At 41.1% G+C, this 19649-nt stretch overlaps 1 protein-coding gene and 1 long non-coding RNA gene across 3 annotated transcripts; one reads left to right on the forward strand and one right to left on the reverse strand.

Moving 5' to 3' along the window:
• Positions 1 to 701: 701 nt before the first annotated feature.
• LOC135433720 (uncharacterized) lies at positions 702 to 18947 on the reverse strand. 2 transcript variants are annotated; one of them, XM_064689955.1, is made up of 11 exons: positions 18721 to 18947; positions 16998 to 17150; positions 7934 to 8194; positions 4044 to 4150; positions 2911 to 3020; positions 2769 to 2847; positions 2603 to 2700; positions 2340 to 2534; positions 2129 to 2271; positions 1915 to 2060; positions 702 to 1288 (listed from the first exon to the last, which is right to left on the reverse strand). In XM_064689955.1, exons 2-11 carry the CDS (start codon positions 17082 to 17084, stop codon positions 1177 to 1179), a joined length of 1338 nt encoding a protein of 445 aa, XP_064546025.1. In that variant the 5' UTR covers positions 17085 to 17150; positions 18721 to 18947; the 3' UTR covers positions 702 to 1176. The 2 variants fall into 2 exon arrangements, with proteins under 2 accessions (XP_064546025.1, XP_064546089.1); XM_064690019.1 differs by lacking the exon at positions 702 to 1288 and having other exon boundaries at positions 1716 to 2060; positions 18721 to 18941.
• Positions 16821 to 17900, forward strand: LOC135433840 (uncharacterized). Its single transcript, XR_010437153.1, has 3 exons — positions 16821 to 16873; positions 16952 to 17057; positions 17662 to 17900. It is a non-coding gene; the product is annotated as an uncharacterized LOC135433840 (long non-coding RNA).
• Positions 18948 to 19649: the final 702 nt, after the last annotated feature.

The following is a 19649-nucleotide window of genomic DNA, read 5'->3' on the forward strand; positions in this document are numbered from 1 at the left end:
ATATACAACTTGAAATATATTCACAGCTGACGGCTTAGCTGGCTAAAGGTTTGTTTTTCGATTTGATTACAATTATTATATTACACGTCTGCGCTGTAATATGTAATATGTTCTGTTCGTGAACCTGGTTCGTCACATACATTTACCTAGGTCTTGGTCCGACTTTGAATTGTGCTGAATTGTGCTGACTGACTAACTGGATGATGATCAACGCACAGCCGAAACGATAAGATTGAGCAAGCTGGCTTTTTCACTTAAGCTAAGTTAACTATGTGTTAAAGGGGCTTGCTAAGTCGCGAAACTTCACCCGCAAGTGTGATACCTATCTTTTCAAATTTACACCCGCCACTATTTTGTTTGCCATCTGATTCGTGTTTCACACTTTTGCGCAAAATCTACCCCTCTTAGATGGGTAAATAGGGAATTGGTTTATAGCTTTGAATAAAAATATTATGTTTATTCAAATTATTATATAAAATAGTTAAATTAAATTACCTGAGTTGAGAAAATATCGATACCATTTTGTCTAAATAGTTAAGAATGACATTGCCAAAACTCAAAAAAGGAGATTTGGTGTCTAACAGTTACGAAAATAGTTCTTACCCTTACTTGTTTGTATGTATGTAAACTAACTAGTTAGCATTGTTTCTAATAAAATAAGAAACATTTATTTATTTATTTCTTCGTTTATCTTGTTACTTTATTATCTCATTCAATAAATTTATTTGTTTTTAAATTTAATTTATGTATTATTCTAAATTAATTACAATTCATAAGTTTCACGTTTAACGCACTTAAAAGGTTTGCTTATCTTTTTAAGCTACTTGCGTATTTTTGCATTTCGAATTAGTGATTTTGCGTGTGGCTTTTTACATTTATTTATAACTTTTCACTAATACTCGTACAGATTCGCTCGAACTTATGATAGACTAATGACTTATGTTTAGTTGTTATTTAAATATTAGGCAAATTTTAATGAAATATATAGTATTTGTTTTCATTTAGTATTTTACAGAGACATCATTTGTTTTAAGCCTATTTCAATCGAAGAATTTGGAAAAGATTTAATAGACTGCTTTTAGTTATATACATTTGAGACTTACTTGAAATGGGGAAAACGTAACTAAACTATGTTAAACTTTAAAACTGTCACACTTTGACTTATGTATTACATTTTTATATGTTACTGGGCGGTCCGCGATGCGCACGCTGTCCATGCAACGTGGAGGAATGTCTAGAGCCGGGTCGTGAATGTACAATTGCATAATCGTTATCAATTGGTATAGACCTTCGAAGTAGTACGTTGGATAAGTTTGTTGATAAGTTTCATACAAAATCATTATCAAATTATAATATGTGGTGTATTTAAAAAGAGGACTTGACAGTTTAGTTAGCAAATATTTAAAGTGGACTGTTAGTGTTTCCGGGTATGGGCCAGAGAAAATTGTACGTTCTATTCGATAGGTTTAGTTTAGGTTTAAAGTTAGTCATCATTTTAAACAAATGCAAATTATCAACGGTTAATTACAGTTGCAATACAAGGCACGAAATAAATTCATTCCATTCTTTTATGTCTTTTGTTTGGGTGAACACAAGTTGTGTTGCTTTGTTGTAATTGTTCTCCAACAGGGCTTCAGGGCACTTCAGTAGATTTAAAAATAGATACGAATACAACAAAATACGATACATAGCTACGATACAAGGCTTTTTGGGCATGCGTTATATAAAGATACATCTATATATATATAGACATATATATGTGTCGGTGTGTTTGTGTGTGGCTGTGTTGGCTCCACAGCTACCAGAAAAAAATTTGTAAGAGCAGAACGGATGCATATCAAGTGTAGAGTAGAGCTTTTGTGTTCTTGTGTGTTTGTGTGTGTAGTTTATAGATCAGCTTAATATCTATCAGACCTATTTGAGTGTATCGTCGAGCCACCGCTGGTATAACCCTTGTGCGCATCACGGCCATGTAGCGAATAACGGGAGCCATATTGACTGCCATGCCAGCTGCGGTAAGGATCGTATTCCTCGATGATGGAGGGCTCCTTTTCAATGATCTGCAAGGAGTCGTAAATGTCACGCGTATAAAATACTTGCATTCGAAATGTTTTGAGAGCAGAACTACCTCTGTGTTGGCACAACTGCAGCTCATGGCAGTGCAAAGGAAAATGTTCATTAGCAACATGATGAGGAACAGTACGCCCAAGGTTATGGCCAGCCACAGCAGCCAGCTGGGTCGTATACCATCCTCGCAATTTGTCGAAATTACTGCAAATTAAGAAATTGTATTTTAATTTCGATTGATTTGAGATTTATATTTTTTGATTCTATCTTACGTCGCGCTTCGGCGGGATCCAAAACAAAAACAGTTGTTCCCGCAATGCTGGAACCTTCCTCATTGGGCCCAAACTTGCGTGGTCCATTGCCATTGCCCTTTGTAAAACCAGCTAAGGCCACCTCGCTGCAATCGTCGATCTCTACGCACCGTCCATAGCACTGTATGACGTCACACTGGAGATGAACCTCGGATCCTGAGAAGGCAATTTGGAATTATTTCGGTTTTCGATCTGACTAGCATTGGTTGATTTCGACTACTTACCTTCGGGAAACTTGAACATGGAGGCTAGCGTAGCCTCCGCTGCACGCCCATCTGCGGTGGGCACAAAACGGCTCATAATGTTGGCATCATAGGGGCAGCTATGCATGAAATATACCGTTAGTTGGCAGTCAGGTCAGGAGCTGATTGAAGAGTCAATCGCACTTACCCGCGATCATCTGTCAGCTTGAGGGTGATGTTTTTCTTGTCAAAGGCAAAGCAGTTGCCCACACGTAGACCATAGGTATCTGATAATTGAAGGGAATTTTTATTAGCACACAGTGCAGACAAGGGAGTTTGTGATTACCCACCGTTTGGCTTGGAGAATTCAGCGCGTATCTTATACTCGTGTCCATATACTGTTTCACGCACGCGGTGATCGTTCTCCAGAAACTTGAGCACAACATGGGTATTGTCATCGCTGCAAATTTGAATGGGAATGGACGTTGCACATTAGTTAACGGTTTTTCAGGCATACTTCCCCCATTGCGCAGCTGCACCTGCTAATTAAAAGCGCAGCCAATAGACCCAAAAGTGCTGCCCACTGCGATTCGCTTGCAGTTTCACTAGCCAGCAAACGGCACCAGCAGCAGCAGCATTATGCAATTGCCGGTCATTACGTTATAGACAGTTGCGTTTTATACCAAACCGACATACCAACATATGCTATATTATATGAATAGTTTTAATTTTCGCTGCCTTGTTTGCTGTTTTGTGCATTTCTGTCAATTTTTTAAATTTCCTTTTGGCTTTCAGGTTTTTTTTCCTGTGTGCAGTTAACAGAGCGCAACAATTTGCAAAAATGATTTTTTTTTACCAAACCCATATTTTTCTAAATTGTTTTTCTATTTGTTTGGGCCTGTTTTCATTCAAGCGGCAGCCGTACAAAAGACTTAGACAACGAACTTGCGTAATTTAAAATTGTAGCACAGTCATTGACATTATGCAAATGAGGCAAAGGCAAATTAAATTATTTGTACAACTCCAGATTGTAATCTTTAAGAGGCACCATAAATAATTTACCGTTAATTGAGCACAACATTTGAGCATGTTGTTCGTGTGAAATAATTTAGAATGTCTAGCATTGGCAAAAAGGTGAAAATATTTTCTTGGTATTCTATTTAACGCTTTTTATAGACTTCTTTATAGAAAATCAATAAGATGTGCTATAGAAAGGCAACACCTATGAGTAAACATGTACACATATATACTTATGTATATAAAGCTCAGTCAGCATAATTTGGTCTTAGATTTCATGTGTTGTTCGCCGACGCCGAAAACGAGTTTCGTGAAATAAGCTGGAATTGGCGAACGCAGGCTAAACTACTAACACTTAAAACACTTTGGCTGACGGAAGCTCGGCCAAATTACAACCATCTTCATAGGAGTAGTCAGTCGTAAGTGCAATTGTCTAGACAGCTAGTGCTTAGATAGTCAAACTTACCGAGTATAGCCCGATTTGCCACAGGTAATCACATAAAATTTATCATCCGCCAGTTCAAGAGTCTTATGCACACGCACCGCCAGCTGAATGGACCGCTCCTCCGTGCGCTAAGGGAGACAGAGAGACAATGATAGTGAGAGCAAGAGAGAGGTAGAGAGTTAAATCTTTAGTTATTAAAAGTGTACAGAACGTTTATGCTGATTGGGTTTAAAAAGCAACGTTAATAAACTGAGCTGCAGGCGTTGGGAGCGCCTCTTAATAACCGCCGGCTTTATGGGGCTTATTGGCTAATAAAAATAGCGACCGACTCCTCGGCAGATCCTACAACTGCTGCAGTCTGTGGCTCTTGTGGAACGTTAATTGTCATCGTGATGTAATTGCAGCGCCGCAACAACAACAAGGAAATGCAAAATGCCGCCAAGTGTGACGCTGTCAGCCAACAAGCCACGCAGCCGGCCAGCCAGGTGGCCCCATACTTATTTAACAATTTTCTCGGTCATGTTTACCATTCGTCTGAACTTCATTGAATCTTATGCTTTGCAGTCACTTTAATAGCTGCACTTTCCAGTTAATGAGTTGGCTGCCGCTCAGTGACTTTGCCAGACATTTCGGTAATAGCATGTTTGCATTTCATTTCGAATGCTGCCTGGCGTTTGATATAATTTAGCGTTTTAATTGTGCAGCCACATGTAACTGCCAGCACCAGCATAAGAGAAGCGCATTATACGAAAGACTTACGCGAGCAACTTGTTAGAATGTGCGCGCACTAGCACAGAATGGAGATATTATATCATTATGCATAATGCTCATCATTATGCAACCGGCAAGTTAAGTTATTGGAATTGTTCAACTGTCGTTAGCCAGCTTCTGTAGGGCATATCAGTGGAGTACTATATAATATAAGTTTCTCAATGATGAGTCACATAGCCTTGACCCGCAATTGACAGCAATTAAGTAATACAGCAACTTCCATAAAAAGACGCAGCTACATCTGAACAGATGAGGCAGCTTCTTATATAGTAATTACGCATGTATGTGCACACAAATACCCGCACACGTATATGTACGTATATGCATCCGTATTCTGTTTAATTTACAATTTTTACTTGTCCCATTTAGCAGCTGAGAGTCGCTCGACAAACCGGTTTTACTTTTAATACTATATATAAAAAATTATATTTGTTTTATCTGGTTGACGTCCCACGCCTGCGCTTAGATCTTTGCCTACTATATACGTATTAAATGTTGTCAGAGTTTTATGAATGAATTTAACCTTCCAGGTTCGAGTCTGATCAGTGTTCTTAGCCTATGACTCAACAAACTAGAAAAGTATATAAGTATGTAAGTTGAGGCAACATTAGTGGAAGCTGTTAGCAAATAAACACTAGATAAGTGTATATAAATACCTCAGGCACAGCTGCAAAATAATATTAATTGGTTAGAGATCGAGTGGCAATTGTGTCACAATTTGTTGGCCAGCTCGTGCATCAGGATCGAGAAAAGGCAAACCAAGTAGAGTGGAGCGATTAAATGACGAGCTCAGCTCCAAGGTGAAGCAAAGTCTAGGCGGAATGGGGTGGAGTGGAGTGAAGCAGTAGTGAAACAGCTACATAGACAGCAGCCAATGGATGGGCTCATTATCAAGTTATTATTAAACCAAGCAGAAGTTGAGAAAATTACTGCGTTGATTTTCCATATGCGATGCGGTTTGGCGCACAGTTCTCGGCACAGCTCTGAGGCAATGTTCAAAAATTACCAAATGGTAAATTGGCATACAATTTGTTGTTTGTTTGCAATTAACATTTAAATAATTATAATAATATTGCAGAAAGAACACACTGTAACACCCATCATAAAATAATGGCAAACAATTTGCTGGCAAAGCGACCCACTCGCAGTACGAATTAAGTTCAAGTATACTAAACTCAACCCACAATGGCAAAAATAACAACTTGAACTTTATGTTAAATTGCTGGCTGGCTGCGGCTTGGGCGTCTTGCCATTGTCAGCGCCAATTTCATGCTTTGCCAAGTACGGCAATGCGAGGGCTTTGCCATAAAAACCAAATCAAAGAGATTACGGCGCTCCAAAGAGGCTGCACATAGCCCGGGCTCCAGCTGAGGCCAGTTTCTGTGCTTGTGGCTTTGGCTTAGGGCTCCGACTTCGTCTCTGTTGTCTGACGCTGACTCTGTGTCTGTGGAGTGCTTGGCCAAGGTCAGCCAAAGTCACGGCATTTCAAAAGCAATTAAAGCCCTACGAAAATAATTGCCAAGAAATAGAATCGAAATTGCTCAAGAGCTTTGAGTACACACAAAAAATTCTTTTGACACAAATACCGAGCACACGCCGAACAACGAGAACAACATGAATAACAACAGCCTGGAATGCTGTCAAAGCCGAAGCGTGGAAAGCCGTGTCTGGGCATGTGAACTGTCTGCGACGGCAGCCTGGGCCACGGCTAGACGCCGGCGCGCAGTCGGCACTCCCAGCTCCAGTTGTTGCCCGGCACTCTTACTCTCACCCTCATCCGCACCTCCCCCTCCACACCCTCACTGCCAGCCAGCTAGAGCTGAAATAAAACTAAAGCTGCCGTCGCGATAAATGTGATTTAATTTTATGGGGGACCTCCCTTTTTGGCCGGCAAACGGAAGGTGGGCCAAGAGCGCTGAAATAAATCTGCTACACCTATGCAGGTAAGTCTGATATTCTGGGACTCGCAGCTGTAGTTTATTTATAAAAGTGGGATACAGGGCGCAGCCTTGTGATTTGACATTGCAATTAATAATGTTGTACTTGTATGTGCTTAAACTTATAACATGACGCGTTTGCTGATAATTTGCATTTCGAAACTGTTCAGCATACTGGAATATGATAGATACACCTATATTCAGACACACACTCACACACAGAGTGAGGTGAAAACACACACATACACGTGTATTTATATCTGCGATATCTGCTAACATATGGCGTTGGCTAATGCTAATGGCTCTCTGCCTGGGCCCGGACTACCTTTGTCTGCCATTGTTCAACTTGGGGGCTGCTTACCCACACGCAGCCGCCGCCTGTCAACGCCCGTGATGCACGTAGGATTAAACTTGATTTTTATTGCCATCGTTACTATATAGACTGACGACTAGTTGTTGCCGTCTTCGTCTGATTTGCCTTGATTTGGGGCCAAGACTCAAGTACACCAGATACGAGGCTCGCTTAAATTTATGGGCATGCGTGCCCCAGGCCGTGCCCTTTTGGAGCTAGCTGTGGCTTCGTCGCATGCCGCAGACAAGCTCTTAGTGGAGCATGCTTAAGGCAACTGCCCGACTATGCGATACCCGTCCATCATTATCATGCTATTTGACATTATTTTTGTTGTCCCATATTCATAAAATTGTTCCCATAACAAGTTAATGTAAAACTTAAATTTAATGAGTGCATATGGGAGCCTGCTATATTAACTGCTTAACTTGACTTTTACAGGCTAAGTGTAGAAACCGAATAACCTTTTTCTAATACGCTGAGACTGACTGAGCCATATGCACAACTTGATCATTTTCTTCTCTTTGTTTATAAAAATTTGTTAATCACAGATGGCAACGAAAATTTCAATATACGACACTTACTGACTCTGAATAGAAAATTGAATTAAAAATGTATTTGCTGATTTAACTTCATTTGATTTCAAGACAAAAGAGATCCATTGAATGGGATCGGATGGAACAATGTATAACTGTTTGCTGGTAGTTGGTTTTAAAGGAGTACTTGAATTGAATCTGGAAATCAGTTTTGGATTTGCAATAAAATAAAATTTAAAATACATGTGATATCAGTTGATGGAACTAGCAGTCTTAGAGGTTAATATTGTTAAGAAAGCGTTGAATGGTTATGCTTACATTGCTTCCACTCACGTTGCTGACCAATATGCCGCAATAGTCTGGAGCTCCTTGCTTAGCCCACAGGTTGAGGCTGAATGCAACCGAGTCGCTGCCGTCGCCCATGGCCATGCAGGGCTGTGTGCGGTGATCTCGCGCATGGACGGCGCCTGTGTAGCCGGAACTGAATTTAACCTTGATGTTCATGGTTCCCGCCTTGCACGTGGCTGTTACATGGGGCGCAAACTCGCCGGGCACCGCCGCCGGCTCCTGTGCGGCTATCTGTAAAAGGAGAACAAAGTGATATAAAGTTTTTGCTAATTACTTTGACCTACTTTAGGGACCCTGGGAACGCACTTAGGAGTAAATGGCAGAAATTTTTTTTAGCCAACTCATTGAGTAAGCATGGAGAGCCATATGAACACAAGAATTCTAATTAATTTTAATGGTTAGCCAACGAGTCAGCAAAAGTCGCAATTAATTGCAAGCGGCAACGGCAATAACAGACTCGAAAGCTTGGAACCTAGAACTTTGGCTTCCAGTTTGGGTTTCTATTTGAATTTGAGTTCTTTGGCGGCCACAGCGGGCTGGCAAAGCTGTATGCTGCACGTTTTGGGCCAGTTTCAGGTCCAGCTCCAGTCGCGCACTGTCAAAGGCATTTGGCTTGAAGATAATTTATTGGCATGCTCTCAACTTGGGCAAGTTGGGCAACTTGGGTTGCCGTCGCGACGTCGTGATAATTGAATTTGTGCTCCAGCTCCAGCCAGCTGCAAAGCCAAAGCTAAGCTGGAACTGGCGTTTCAGACCGTAGGCGCTAGATAAGCAGCACAAAAGTTAAGTAAGTCATGTCATGACAATCGCACTGATGCCGCTTGCTATTTTCTTTTTGGCCAGCTCACGTTCTTGGGAGTCGGCCCTCAGGCTGGGCCATCTATCCGGAGCGCCTGTCTTACGAAAGCCGAAACAATTCCCTACGCCTGACAAGCCCCATTGATTTATGTATATTTACTTTCGAAAGGTGACCAGAGAAATGAGAAAATATTGATCTACAGTAAATTCGGCAACTGCCCGGTCATTAAAACTTTTAATATTGCAGTCGACTCTGCTTTTGGTTCTGTTGCGGCTACTGTGCGTCAAGTGAAATGCAGCAACGAATCGACCCAATTTCAGCTGCAGCTTGTATATGCCAAAAACATGTTGGCCAGTGTGCCACTTTCTAAGCTACTTTAGAGTTTGATGCCAACTGGAACGTCCACTTTGCATCGCATAAGGAATTTATAGCTTTGTAACTGCAGCGCTTGTGGGCCCCCCGAATATCCATAATATTGTTTAAGCCAAGTTAAAGGCAGTCCGCTTCCTTTGTCCCATGCTAGCAATTATAGCCACATCTTTTGGCGGCGCAGTTCAATGCGCGCTGCCAACGCTCGAGGGTCACATACAGCACGTAGCAAATGCAATTCCAATTTTATATCCAGCTCCTGCTCCAACTGCAACTCCCATGACAATTTGTCGCTTGGCAAAATGCAATTGTTTTGTATGAATTTTGCATTTTGCATTCAGTTACAGAGACCGCGACAAAGCCTCAGAGCCTCAGCCGGAGCCAGTCAATTAAAATTGTTTTTGCATGCTCGTTTCGCTATCGTTGGGCTTGTTAAAATCGCAACAAAAATTGTTGCCAGCTGTTGGCCTTTGTATTATGCAACACGCTCTGATTGTTGCTGGCTTTCCATAGAAGCAAAATAAAAATAAATGAAAAAAGGCAACAAACGAAAAAAAGCGAAAATCTCAAACACAATTAGACACTTGCGCTGTCAGTCACGGCACAGCCATTGCTCCAGCTTCGAGCACCAGCGACCATTAAATCCAATGAGCCAGGGCTTTGATTTTGATGGATTTGGACTGGCTCATGTGCTCAGTCATTAGCCACTGCGTAGCCAGAGCCGCAGCCGCAGGACACTTGGGTGATTTTTCATAAAATTCCTTTCAGCCTGCGATTACTGGCGAAACAAAAGACTTGCAGCACAAACTTGTTTGCCGCACCGCATGTAAATCGTATCAAAATCAGAGTCAGCACCAGCCACGCACAGCAGGAATTACCTCCAACTGGACAGGCTGGCTGGTTGCCGGGCTGAGCCATTAAGCTCTGCTCACTGATAATTTATATAGCTGCAAGGGGTCAAACCGTGTTGCCGCAAACCAAAAGTCTTTTGACGCGGCTTTAACTATTTACTATTAGGAACAGAAATGTGTGCAATTACTACTAGAAAGTGGCCGGCAAGGAGGCAATTAACTGCTGAAGAATGACAAAACTGCAAGAAGCAATATAAAATACGAAGGAAATCCAAAATCTGCAAGCAACATCGAAGTTCATATACGCTTACCAAAAGCTTACAGGCTTTTAAAAAGCTTTGCAAAGCTGAAACCTTAAATATAAAAAGTAAAAGTATTCTTTTCAAGAGTACGAGAGTTATTATCTTTACGTATCGATTTGGAAGCATGCTTCTTAAATATAGCTCGGAGATCAAAAGAACTAGAGACGCCTTAATTTGGCAAGTTGATCAAGAATATTTCACTTTCTATATGCACATTTGAGACCCATATTATAGCCCTGAAATATAAGAAGAATGCATTTTTTTTACGTTGTGAATCTGAGGGAACATATGTACACTAGTTGCAAAAGTGCGCAGTGTTACATTAATGTTCGAATTTTAAATATTTCCCAGTCAGAAACTCTCAATTTGAGCACTATGATCTGTTTTTAAAAGCATATTGAAATTGTTCGTTATTGGAATTGTGCTTAATAACACTAAGTAGGCATCTGTATTACGAAGTATGTGGAGTTGCTCGACAAACATTTCAACTGACAAAGCGATACCACTTTTACTGCATAGCCGTAATACTCGTTCCAAAGCAAAGTATAACAATATGCTTGTAATTTATGCGCACAACTAATTTAACTTAAATTGTGGCTAGACTTCTTATACAAGCACATATACACTCTCATATTCCGGCTGGGTGTGTTTCCTTTTGCTGCCTTTTTGGAAAACATTAATATTGCGCAATAGTTGCTTAGCGATACAATCACCAGAGACTGAACTGCGACTAGGCGATTGCAGCTGTGCATATTTTCGACTGGTTGCCAAATAAATTCGCTAATGTTAAAGCCGGAGCTCAAAACAACAACTTGTGTTAGAAGCAAAACGAAACTCGTGCATAACAAAAGGCGGCCTCCAGAACCTAGGGGTCGGTAGGTGGGGGGAGCAGGGGTTGTGCGCCTCAACATATTTTGTGTGCATTTGAATTTCCGCTATGCGACTGTGCAGTAATAAAGCTTGCCAAGTAAATTATAACATAAGGCCCCGGACCGACCAGCCGGGCCACTCGCATGCAGTCTCCGTCTTCAAGCTGGAGCCTCCAGTCGCCAACTTGCTGGCTGCCAAGCTGCTGCTGATTGCAAATTGTCACGGTATTTTCGCTGGCAGCGCATAAATTGCCGTTTAAGCGGTCGCAGATCGCATTACAGGCGCTGTACAGTCGCCGCAGTCGTCGCAGCCGCCGCATATTGTTGGCCGTATTTATGTTTAGTGTCAAGTTTTTGGGCCCGACCAAAAGCCTAATGAAGCCAGAGCTTTGAACAGGCTAAAACTACTTTTGATGCTGCCCGTTTATGTAATGAGAGTTGGCTGACAAAAGGCTTTGGTTTTCAGTATTTTCGCACAGCCCATTGGGGCTTTTCGCTGCTCCTTTATAATAAAAATAAGAACTGCAATTAATGTCGCTGTCGCTACAATTAAATTTCAATTGTTGGCGCACTGTTCCATTGATGTTTTGACGCTGACGCGCTAATTTCATGGCACGTACCCATCTGCACGTTCTCAGCCGCCCCAGACCCAGACCCAGACCCAGACCTAAGCCCGGAGCCGGACCCGGATTTGAACTTGATATCGGCGCTGCTGCTGCTGGTGGTGCCGTTGCTGTTGCTGCTGCCGCTGTCGGTGCCCGGAGCAAAGCCCCTTTCAACACACGCTGGGGTCAATTGTATGGCTTTTACGCTGTCGTAGCTCTAATATAATAATAAGCACTTGTGTATGGCCTTTTGTTGCTGCTGCGCCTGTTGCTTCTGAGCAGCAATCAATAGAGAAAAAGTCTTGTAACTTTTTCTTACTGTTAACTGATGCACAACAAAAAATTCCATAGAACATGTCATGTGCCTCGAACATTTGATGCTTATTTATGTGTTTTACTAATTGCTGCTTTTTTAGTGGTTTTTACTTGGAGCCAGACCCAGTTGGCGTTCTTCTCGTCTAACAGTAGCCAAAGAAAAATTTCGTTTAATGGCTTTTCCATAAACTGCAGCCACTTATGAGCTTGGCAAGCACTTTCTTCGTCTTCTCTGATGTGATTATCTGAGGGCATCATGCTGCTTTTTACGTTGAGTTGAAATGGGCTAAAATGTTTTGAAAGCTGCCTTTAATTGAATTTATCTCGGCTATAACCCAATAACAATAAGGCTGGGAAACTGCAGAAAGTTCTTGTAAAATATATAATTGTAAAACATTGGGTTTCTAATTTAATTGTCATTAATCATGATTTGAGTGGTATAATTATGAAACTATGTTAACCCTAATTTTTTATGAAATGGTAACAAAATGCAGCTAGTGTGAGGCCAGTCGAAAATATGTAGATTACCATTAAATTCGTTTATTTAAGACCATTTTGCATCGTAATTGTAATTGTTTACTCAGCGCTTTAATACGCGAAAATCCCATCGTTAAGCCCCTGGGGCATACAACGTTTTCCGAAATTCCCTAGGGCACTGAGCAATTTTCATAAACGCCACTTTCCATGCGCATCATTTGCCAAACAGTATCTGAAAGCAACTCGGTCCCATGAAGTAACAAAAGCAGTTAGTTTGTTGCTTGTTTGGAGGCACAAATTTGGGAGCGTAAGCCCCAATGACGGGCCAATAGACAAGCGCAGTGGAAATTTCAAGAGACAGCAAACAAAAATGCAACAAAAGCAGAACTGGCAAATGGTTTTTCCCATTAGTTTCAAATAAAACCCACTTTTACCCCACGTAAAAAAACAATTGCTAAATTGTTGTTGTTGTTGTTGCTGCTAGTGACTGCGTTGAGTGACAGGGCCAAAAAGTGGTAAGAGCAGAAGCAGAGCAGACCGCACTGTACGTGAACAATGCAAGCTAATCAAATAATGAAGTGTACTAACCGACGCTAAACAAAAGAAAGAACTTTCTCCGATGGCGCACTGCTGAGAACCAACTACTGCGGCCACTGCTTCTACTGCTACTGCTACTGCTGCTGTTGCTGTTGGTGATGATGACCCAATAAGCCAAACGCTTTTGCATAAATTTTAATGAATTTTACGCTAGACTGGAAACTGCCAACTGGCAACTGGCAACTTCCAACTGCCAAGTGGTGGCCAGCTAAAAAATAATTTGCACTCGAAATCAACGCGGCGTTAAATTGCGTCAACTCAGAATGCTACAGGCCAATAGATTTCGTGGTCAGATTGTTGACATGACATAAACACGGTTTTTGTTTATATTTCTTTTCATATTTTTTCGTTTCACTGTGAGAACTATGGCCAGCATAGGCATCTAACTGCGCAGCACACTCAGCTGCGCAATCTAATGGCAATAGCAATCGGCATGGCATTCTGGCCTATACCCAGTACCTGTACCATAACTAGTAACATCGTCTCCAGACGCAGACACACTACTAACCCAGTGGCGGTTGCGTGCGGCCAAGAAACTGGTTGCTCTTCTAATTGCCCCAGTCCAGCGGTGGTTAGTACGAGAATGACAACCCAGCGAGGTGCAGCTCGGGGAGTTCACTTCATTGCATTCAATTTTGCGGTCGATATGATTGGATGCGAAATGAAAAACAAAAACAATAACAAAAACTAGCTGGCAGACTGTTAATTAGAGCATAATGCCGTGCATCAGAAATATTCTATTTGCATTCTGTGGTTATCAAAAGCTTAAAAAATAAACAACAAACGACCCGGCTGAGATCTAATTGATTGTTTTGAATGCCTTTAATGCCGGGTAGCTGTACAAGGCCTTTCCCGTTAGCTTACGCACAAAGCAAAGATTCATATAAAAGGAGGCTGGGATGAAAGAACTTCAATCAAAATAGCCAAAACAATCATCAAGTTTGTTGCCTAAGTCTTTTGTTCACGTTGCTGCTAAAGCCTCAGCTTTAATTCTAAGAATATATTCCAGCGAAACGAAAAAGAATGATTCATATTTCGGACAAAAAGCACTACATTCTTATACAGACATATGCTTATGGTAAATTTATATCAGTGTCAACAGCAGGGCATCTCACACACATAGAACACTTTAAATGACACTTGTGAAATACTTGCTTGCCGATTCGCCTTTGACTCGAAGCACTTTAGTTGGCTTTTCGCTACATACCACCAAGCTAATAATGTATTGTGTTCTGAAACCCCACTAACTAAACCGTCGCTCAATATGAAGATATTTACGGTCGAATAAAACGCGTCATTTTTGGTCAAATGCGCAAAATCTTGTTTTTTATGCCCTGAAGATGAGTAAAAAGGGTATAATGGTACATACAAATGTATGTAACATGCAGAAGGAAGCATCTACGACCCCGTAAAGTATATATATTCTTAGTCAGCATCAATAGCCGACTTGATCTAGCCATGTCCGCCTGCCTGTCCGTCCGTATATACGAATGCGTTGACCTCAGAAGCTATAAGAGCTAGAGACTTACAGATTTGAACGTAGGTTCTAGTAGCCGCAAAGTACGAGTTTGTTTGCGATAATTGTTTCCAACTAATCGATAAAAATCGATATTGAAACCCTATTTTTGAGCTAATTTCGTAGGTTTTATAAGCTAGAGTCACCAAATTTGCTGTTATACAAACCAAGTATCTTTTAGTTTAAAGCCCATGAATTGCAAATACAAATTTATTGCGTTCCGTGGCGGGCATATGTTGCTTCTTTTTTAATTCAGCTTGATTTCGTTCAAATTAAATTCTTGGCTGTGGAGTATAGGGCAAATTCAAAAAATTGTTCTGGTTAAAAATAGTTACAATTGCAACTCCGCAAGAGGGAACTTTGCTAAGGCAAAGGAGCGCCTTACGCGAGTTACATTTGGTGTTGGTAGCAGAAGGTTCAGGGTATCCCATAGTCGGGCATTCCCGACTAGAGCACTCTTGTTCATTACTTTTTATTACTTTTGTTTGTTGCCTTTTTGTATTTAACGACCGGTATGACGTCATGGCAATACACATGCATATATTTAAGATACATATATTCATATGTGACTTGCCATATACATAATCCCCCAACGAGAGCGTGTGCGTGTGTGTGTCTCTCGGTGTCTCTCGGAAATTAGCATATTTTGTTTGCTGTGACATTGAAATGGATTTTAATGGCCCGTAACAGCAATAACAATAATATCAGCAAAACAACAACAACTGCTCGCTAAACTCTGCTAATAGGCAAGTCAATATTTGTATTGCATTTACATTGAGGCGACAATTATAATTAATAACATGGTCGATAGTTGTCGAATGCGTTGCGCATTTTAAATACCTGTCGATGCCCAAATATCGAAATCCACCTCTTCGGCTGTTGGTCTTTGTGTGAACAACCTTTGAGACTAAAAACAGAAAACGCAAGTTCGTTTCTTGTTTAATGAGTGTGAAAAGCAAAGCGGCGTTGAGGCAAAAACAACAGCAGCAACAACAAAAGTACCGCAAGGTAGCTAAATTTCAATTTAACAGATATTCAACACGCACTCATATGTGAGTTTGAGTGTATGTGTGTGTGTGCAGTCTTTAAGACAAACTTGGTAAACTTATATTATAATCTTCATTAATAGCAATATCCACATAATGAACATTAAGCCCTTCTTCATCTACATCCTCATCATCATCCTCATCATCATTCGCAGCAATTCAAAGCTGCTTCGCTGCGTTTGTTTGCCGTTGTTTCAGCTTCAAGGTTCCGTGAGTTTTGCATTAGCTAAAGCTAACAATAGTTATTGCTGCCTTTTATCGTTGTTTTATGTTGTTGTTGTAGTTGTCGTTGGTTTGCATCTAGTTGTAGGCAGCTCTCTTCGCCACTTGCGGTCGCCAAGCCAAAAACGCCTTGTAGACGCCCCACATGGGCGCTGGGCACTGTGCTTTATGTTTTATGATGTCATTTTACGCGGCCGCTGACATCAATAAATAGTTAGTTCAATATACCCGTTATATATATGTCTCTGCTTACGCAGAAACTGAAAGTTTTTGCTATTTTAAGCTGTCAATCAACTGGCCACAAGGAACGCTGAGACAAGCTGTATAAAGGCCTGCGGCTGAAATAAATTGTTGTGTATTTTCGCTTGGGCTTTCCATCGCAGCCAGAAGCTAACTAGCTTATAAACACAGACACACATTCGCTGCGGACATGCAGCTGCTTAAAGACCGGCTTACACCCATTTCGATTGATGCCAAGCCTGTGCAGCTGTCGCTTTAATAGATTTGTGCCATTTCATAAGCCGAAAACGAAATCAGAGCATTTCACGGCCGATCGCAGTCAATTGAAAATTGGCTTTTGGTAGAAGGGCTTGCGAGCAGAGCCACGGTCGGTAAAAGTTTGGATATCGGTCAGTGGCACATTCGAGAAGTGAAAAATATAAGAACAAGCGCACAAGTCGCTTGAATTGCCGCCTAGCTATTGATAGGCTGACAAACTGACAAACTGGCGAACTGGTGAACAGGCGAAGTGAGCAACTGCCGCAGCTGCGGCCGCTGCACAGTTCATTAATTTGTCTTGCCTGGAAAATTGCCGTGGAAAATTCATGTGCCCGCAGCGAATGTTGTTTGTACGAGTTTATGAGTGCCCCATGAAAATGGTCAGGTAATGTCAGAGCCCGCGGTTAACCTCGTTTTTATGCCTGGCCCATCCAGAACAGTATTGTATGCAAATGAAAAGTGAAATGGAAGAAAACTACGCGACTAGTTATAATTATTTTTGTACTTCTGCCACTCTTATAGCCCAGAGGGGCCCCTGGACTGGATGTTGGAGCTGGTGCTAACTTACCTGTGTGACTAGCAGCGCGCTGAGCAGCAGCCAAAGCGCCGCCATACTCGCGCCGGAGCCGTGAGTTTCCTTTGTGTGATGTATCATTGTGGGGCACGTTCGTTGCCTAAGTCTTTTGTTTTGTAGCGCCGCTTATCCGAATCCTTTTGGCAACTGCAAAAAGTCGTTGATCAAGCAGTTTGCATTAAGCAATTGTACAAATTGTTATTGCAAATTATGGCAAATTTCATGCGCCTCACGCAGTTGGCAACTGAAAAGCTGCTCCCAGCTGCAGTTCATAACGAATTACTCATTCAACTTGTTATTGTTGTTGTTGGGCTTGTTGTTATTTTCAAATGCTCATCAGACATTGACTCATCAATGCGAGAACAATGCGAGCTTTTAACAATTGCTTTGCTACCTCAGCTAGCCGATTTCCTGCGGTTTATTGCCTCGCTTTCAACTGCACAGCTGCAGTTCAGATAATTTCGAGATTTTTGTGGTTTTCTAGCTATAACTTTCTAGGAAATTTGAAGTACGTGAACGTGACACAAGCGTGTAGACGGCCGGCCACATTAATTTTTAATCTTTTAATATGATTTTTTATCTATGAAGCTTCTGCTGCAAAGTGGACCACAAGCGGCGCATCTGTTTCTCACGTACACGATTTCATTTTCTATTTCAGGTTGGCTGTAAAAACAAAATTAAAAGCGACCCCGACCTGATTGATCTGAGCACCGCGCATTAAACTTTAAAATGAAGCTGCTTTTTTCACGGAAAAGGTTTCGCCAATCGCTTCAAATGAAATAGTGAGAATGAGTGTTCGAAACAAGTTTTTCTGCGATACTCATATGTGTGAACACCAATTGTAGGTATCGAAAAAATATAAAATAAATGCCAATAATAAATTGGCGCGCTATATAAGAGATTGACAACAAAGCGCTAGCTGAGAGCGCGCTTACGTCATGGGATCGCATTGCCGCAAAAAACAAAGCCAAATTGTTGAAATGTTCATGAATTCGATCGAATGTGATACAATATTTTGTTGCACATTTGAAGTAGATTAAAATCTAATTAACTTCATAGAAGTCGTGCCAACATGTTTATAGCCTAACTAAAGAGTCTTATTAATTTTTCTTTTCTAAGTAGTTTTTAGTTGAAATAGCAACACACCCACATGCACTTCAGCTCAGCTACACGCGCACACCCAGCTGTTGAGAGCATTGAGTATACAACTAACATTTCATGCAAAAGTTAAACCCAACGAAATGGCTTTTGTTTGAACACATTTTATGCAATAGCCCTACAAATATTTGGCCAACAGTTGTTCGCCTTTCGTTAAAAAGAAAAAACAACATCTAAGAGAAATAATCAGTTTGGGTTAAAGCCAAGTTAAGAGCGGCACTCGCAGATCGGCGAGCTGCTCGCAGTTTTGCGCTAGTTTCAAGCATTTCAATTGACAACTTTAAACAGTTCCTATATGTATTTTGTTAATTATTTTGTAAGGTTTTTCCATGAAATTTGCCATTTGTATTTTGTTGTTTATTTATGCAGTGTTTTATCCATTGCTTTTTGAATTCACTTCGTTGTTGCGCTCTTTGGCTTATTGTTGTAAACGAGCAAGCACGTGAAAACAAGTTTTATGCAACAAGTTTGGCTGAATTTAGTGTTATTTTAGCTAACAAAAACATTTTATTGTAGCTTAAAACATGTATTGTATTTAAATTAAGTTAACTACACTCACACAATATTCAAATTTTATTGTTTCTGGCTGTTCTGAAACGCGCCTAACCGAAATGCAACTGGGAGTTAAAGTTTCCGCTTGACACGTTTGCAACAACTTTACGGCTCGAGAGTTTTGTTGGGACTGAAACTGGCAGCGTGGGGCCGTTGTTTGAATACTCTGGCTCCAAGCTGAGTTAGCATTGGCTGAGTTGCCGCTCCGTTGCTGTCATTCGTTGTTGTTGTTGTTGTTGTTGCTGTTGCTGTGTGTTCTCTGCGCTGTGAGCTCTTTGCTTTGGCTTTTTATTGTTTTGTTTTTACATACAGACATTTTTTCATGTCTCGCTTTTTGGCCACATCTTTCGTTTGTTTGATATTTCATCCACATCCACATGCTTGTGACGGTGAACCGTGTTGCCAGATCGCTGAAAAATGATTTAGTAATGTGCGCCCACTTGGCCTATTATCATTCATACCGTTAACGTTACGCTCTTGCTGATAAAAGTAAAGCAGGCACGTGTATATGTGTCTCTTAAATGTATGTGTGTGTGTGTGTGTGTGTGCATGTGTGACGGTGGTTGCTATATGCATGCGTACAAAGACTTGAATGAATCGATACTCCCGCAGCTTTACTATCAGCCGCATGCGCACTAGCTCCATGAGGGTAAAATTGCTCTGAGAATATGCATGCCATTTAGTGTTGATAAACGCAGCAAAAATAACGGAAAAGTTGCACTTTATTAGCATTTAACGAGGGCAATATTACGATATTTTTCATAATATTGCATTGTAATTTGTTAAGTTTCAGCTAACTAAGAATTGTGAATGGCCATGCTGATATTTTAATAAAAAAATTCGCGTGTTTACTCTTTCCACATCCATTGCATTCTCCCTATAGCTTTCGCTCGCGCTCTCTCACGTTACGCATTACATTTTGGTGGGAAATTAATA

Source organism: Drosophila montana, unplaced genomic scaffold, assembly GCF_035044405.1.
Source record: "Drosophila montana isolate Dmon_TW-CO22-7 unplaced genomic scaffold, ASM3504440v1 contig_1083_1, whole genome shotgun sequence".
Taxonomy (NCBI): domain Eukaryota; kingdom Metazoa; phylum Arthropoda; class Insecta; order Diptera; family Drosophilidae; genus Drosophila; species Drosophila montana.

Coding starts and splice junctions, on each gene's coding strand:
- LOC135433720 (XM_064689955.1), bottom strand. CDS start 17,084: ATGATACATCACACAAAGGAAACTCACGGCTCCGGCGCGAGTATGGCG. Junction 8,195..16,997: donor GCGCGCTGCTAGTCACACAG/GTAAGTTAGCAC, acceptor CTCCTTTTACAG/ATAGCCGCACAGGAGCCGGC. Junction 2,061..2,128: donor GCAGTTGTGCCAACACAGAG/GTAGTTCTGCTC, acceptor GACTCCTTGCAG/ATCATTGAAAAGGAGCCCTC.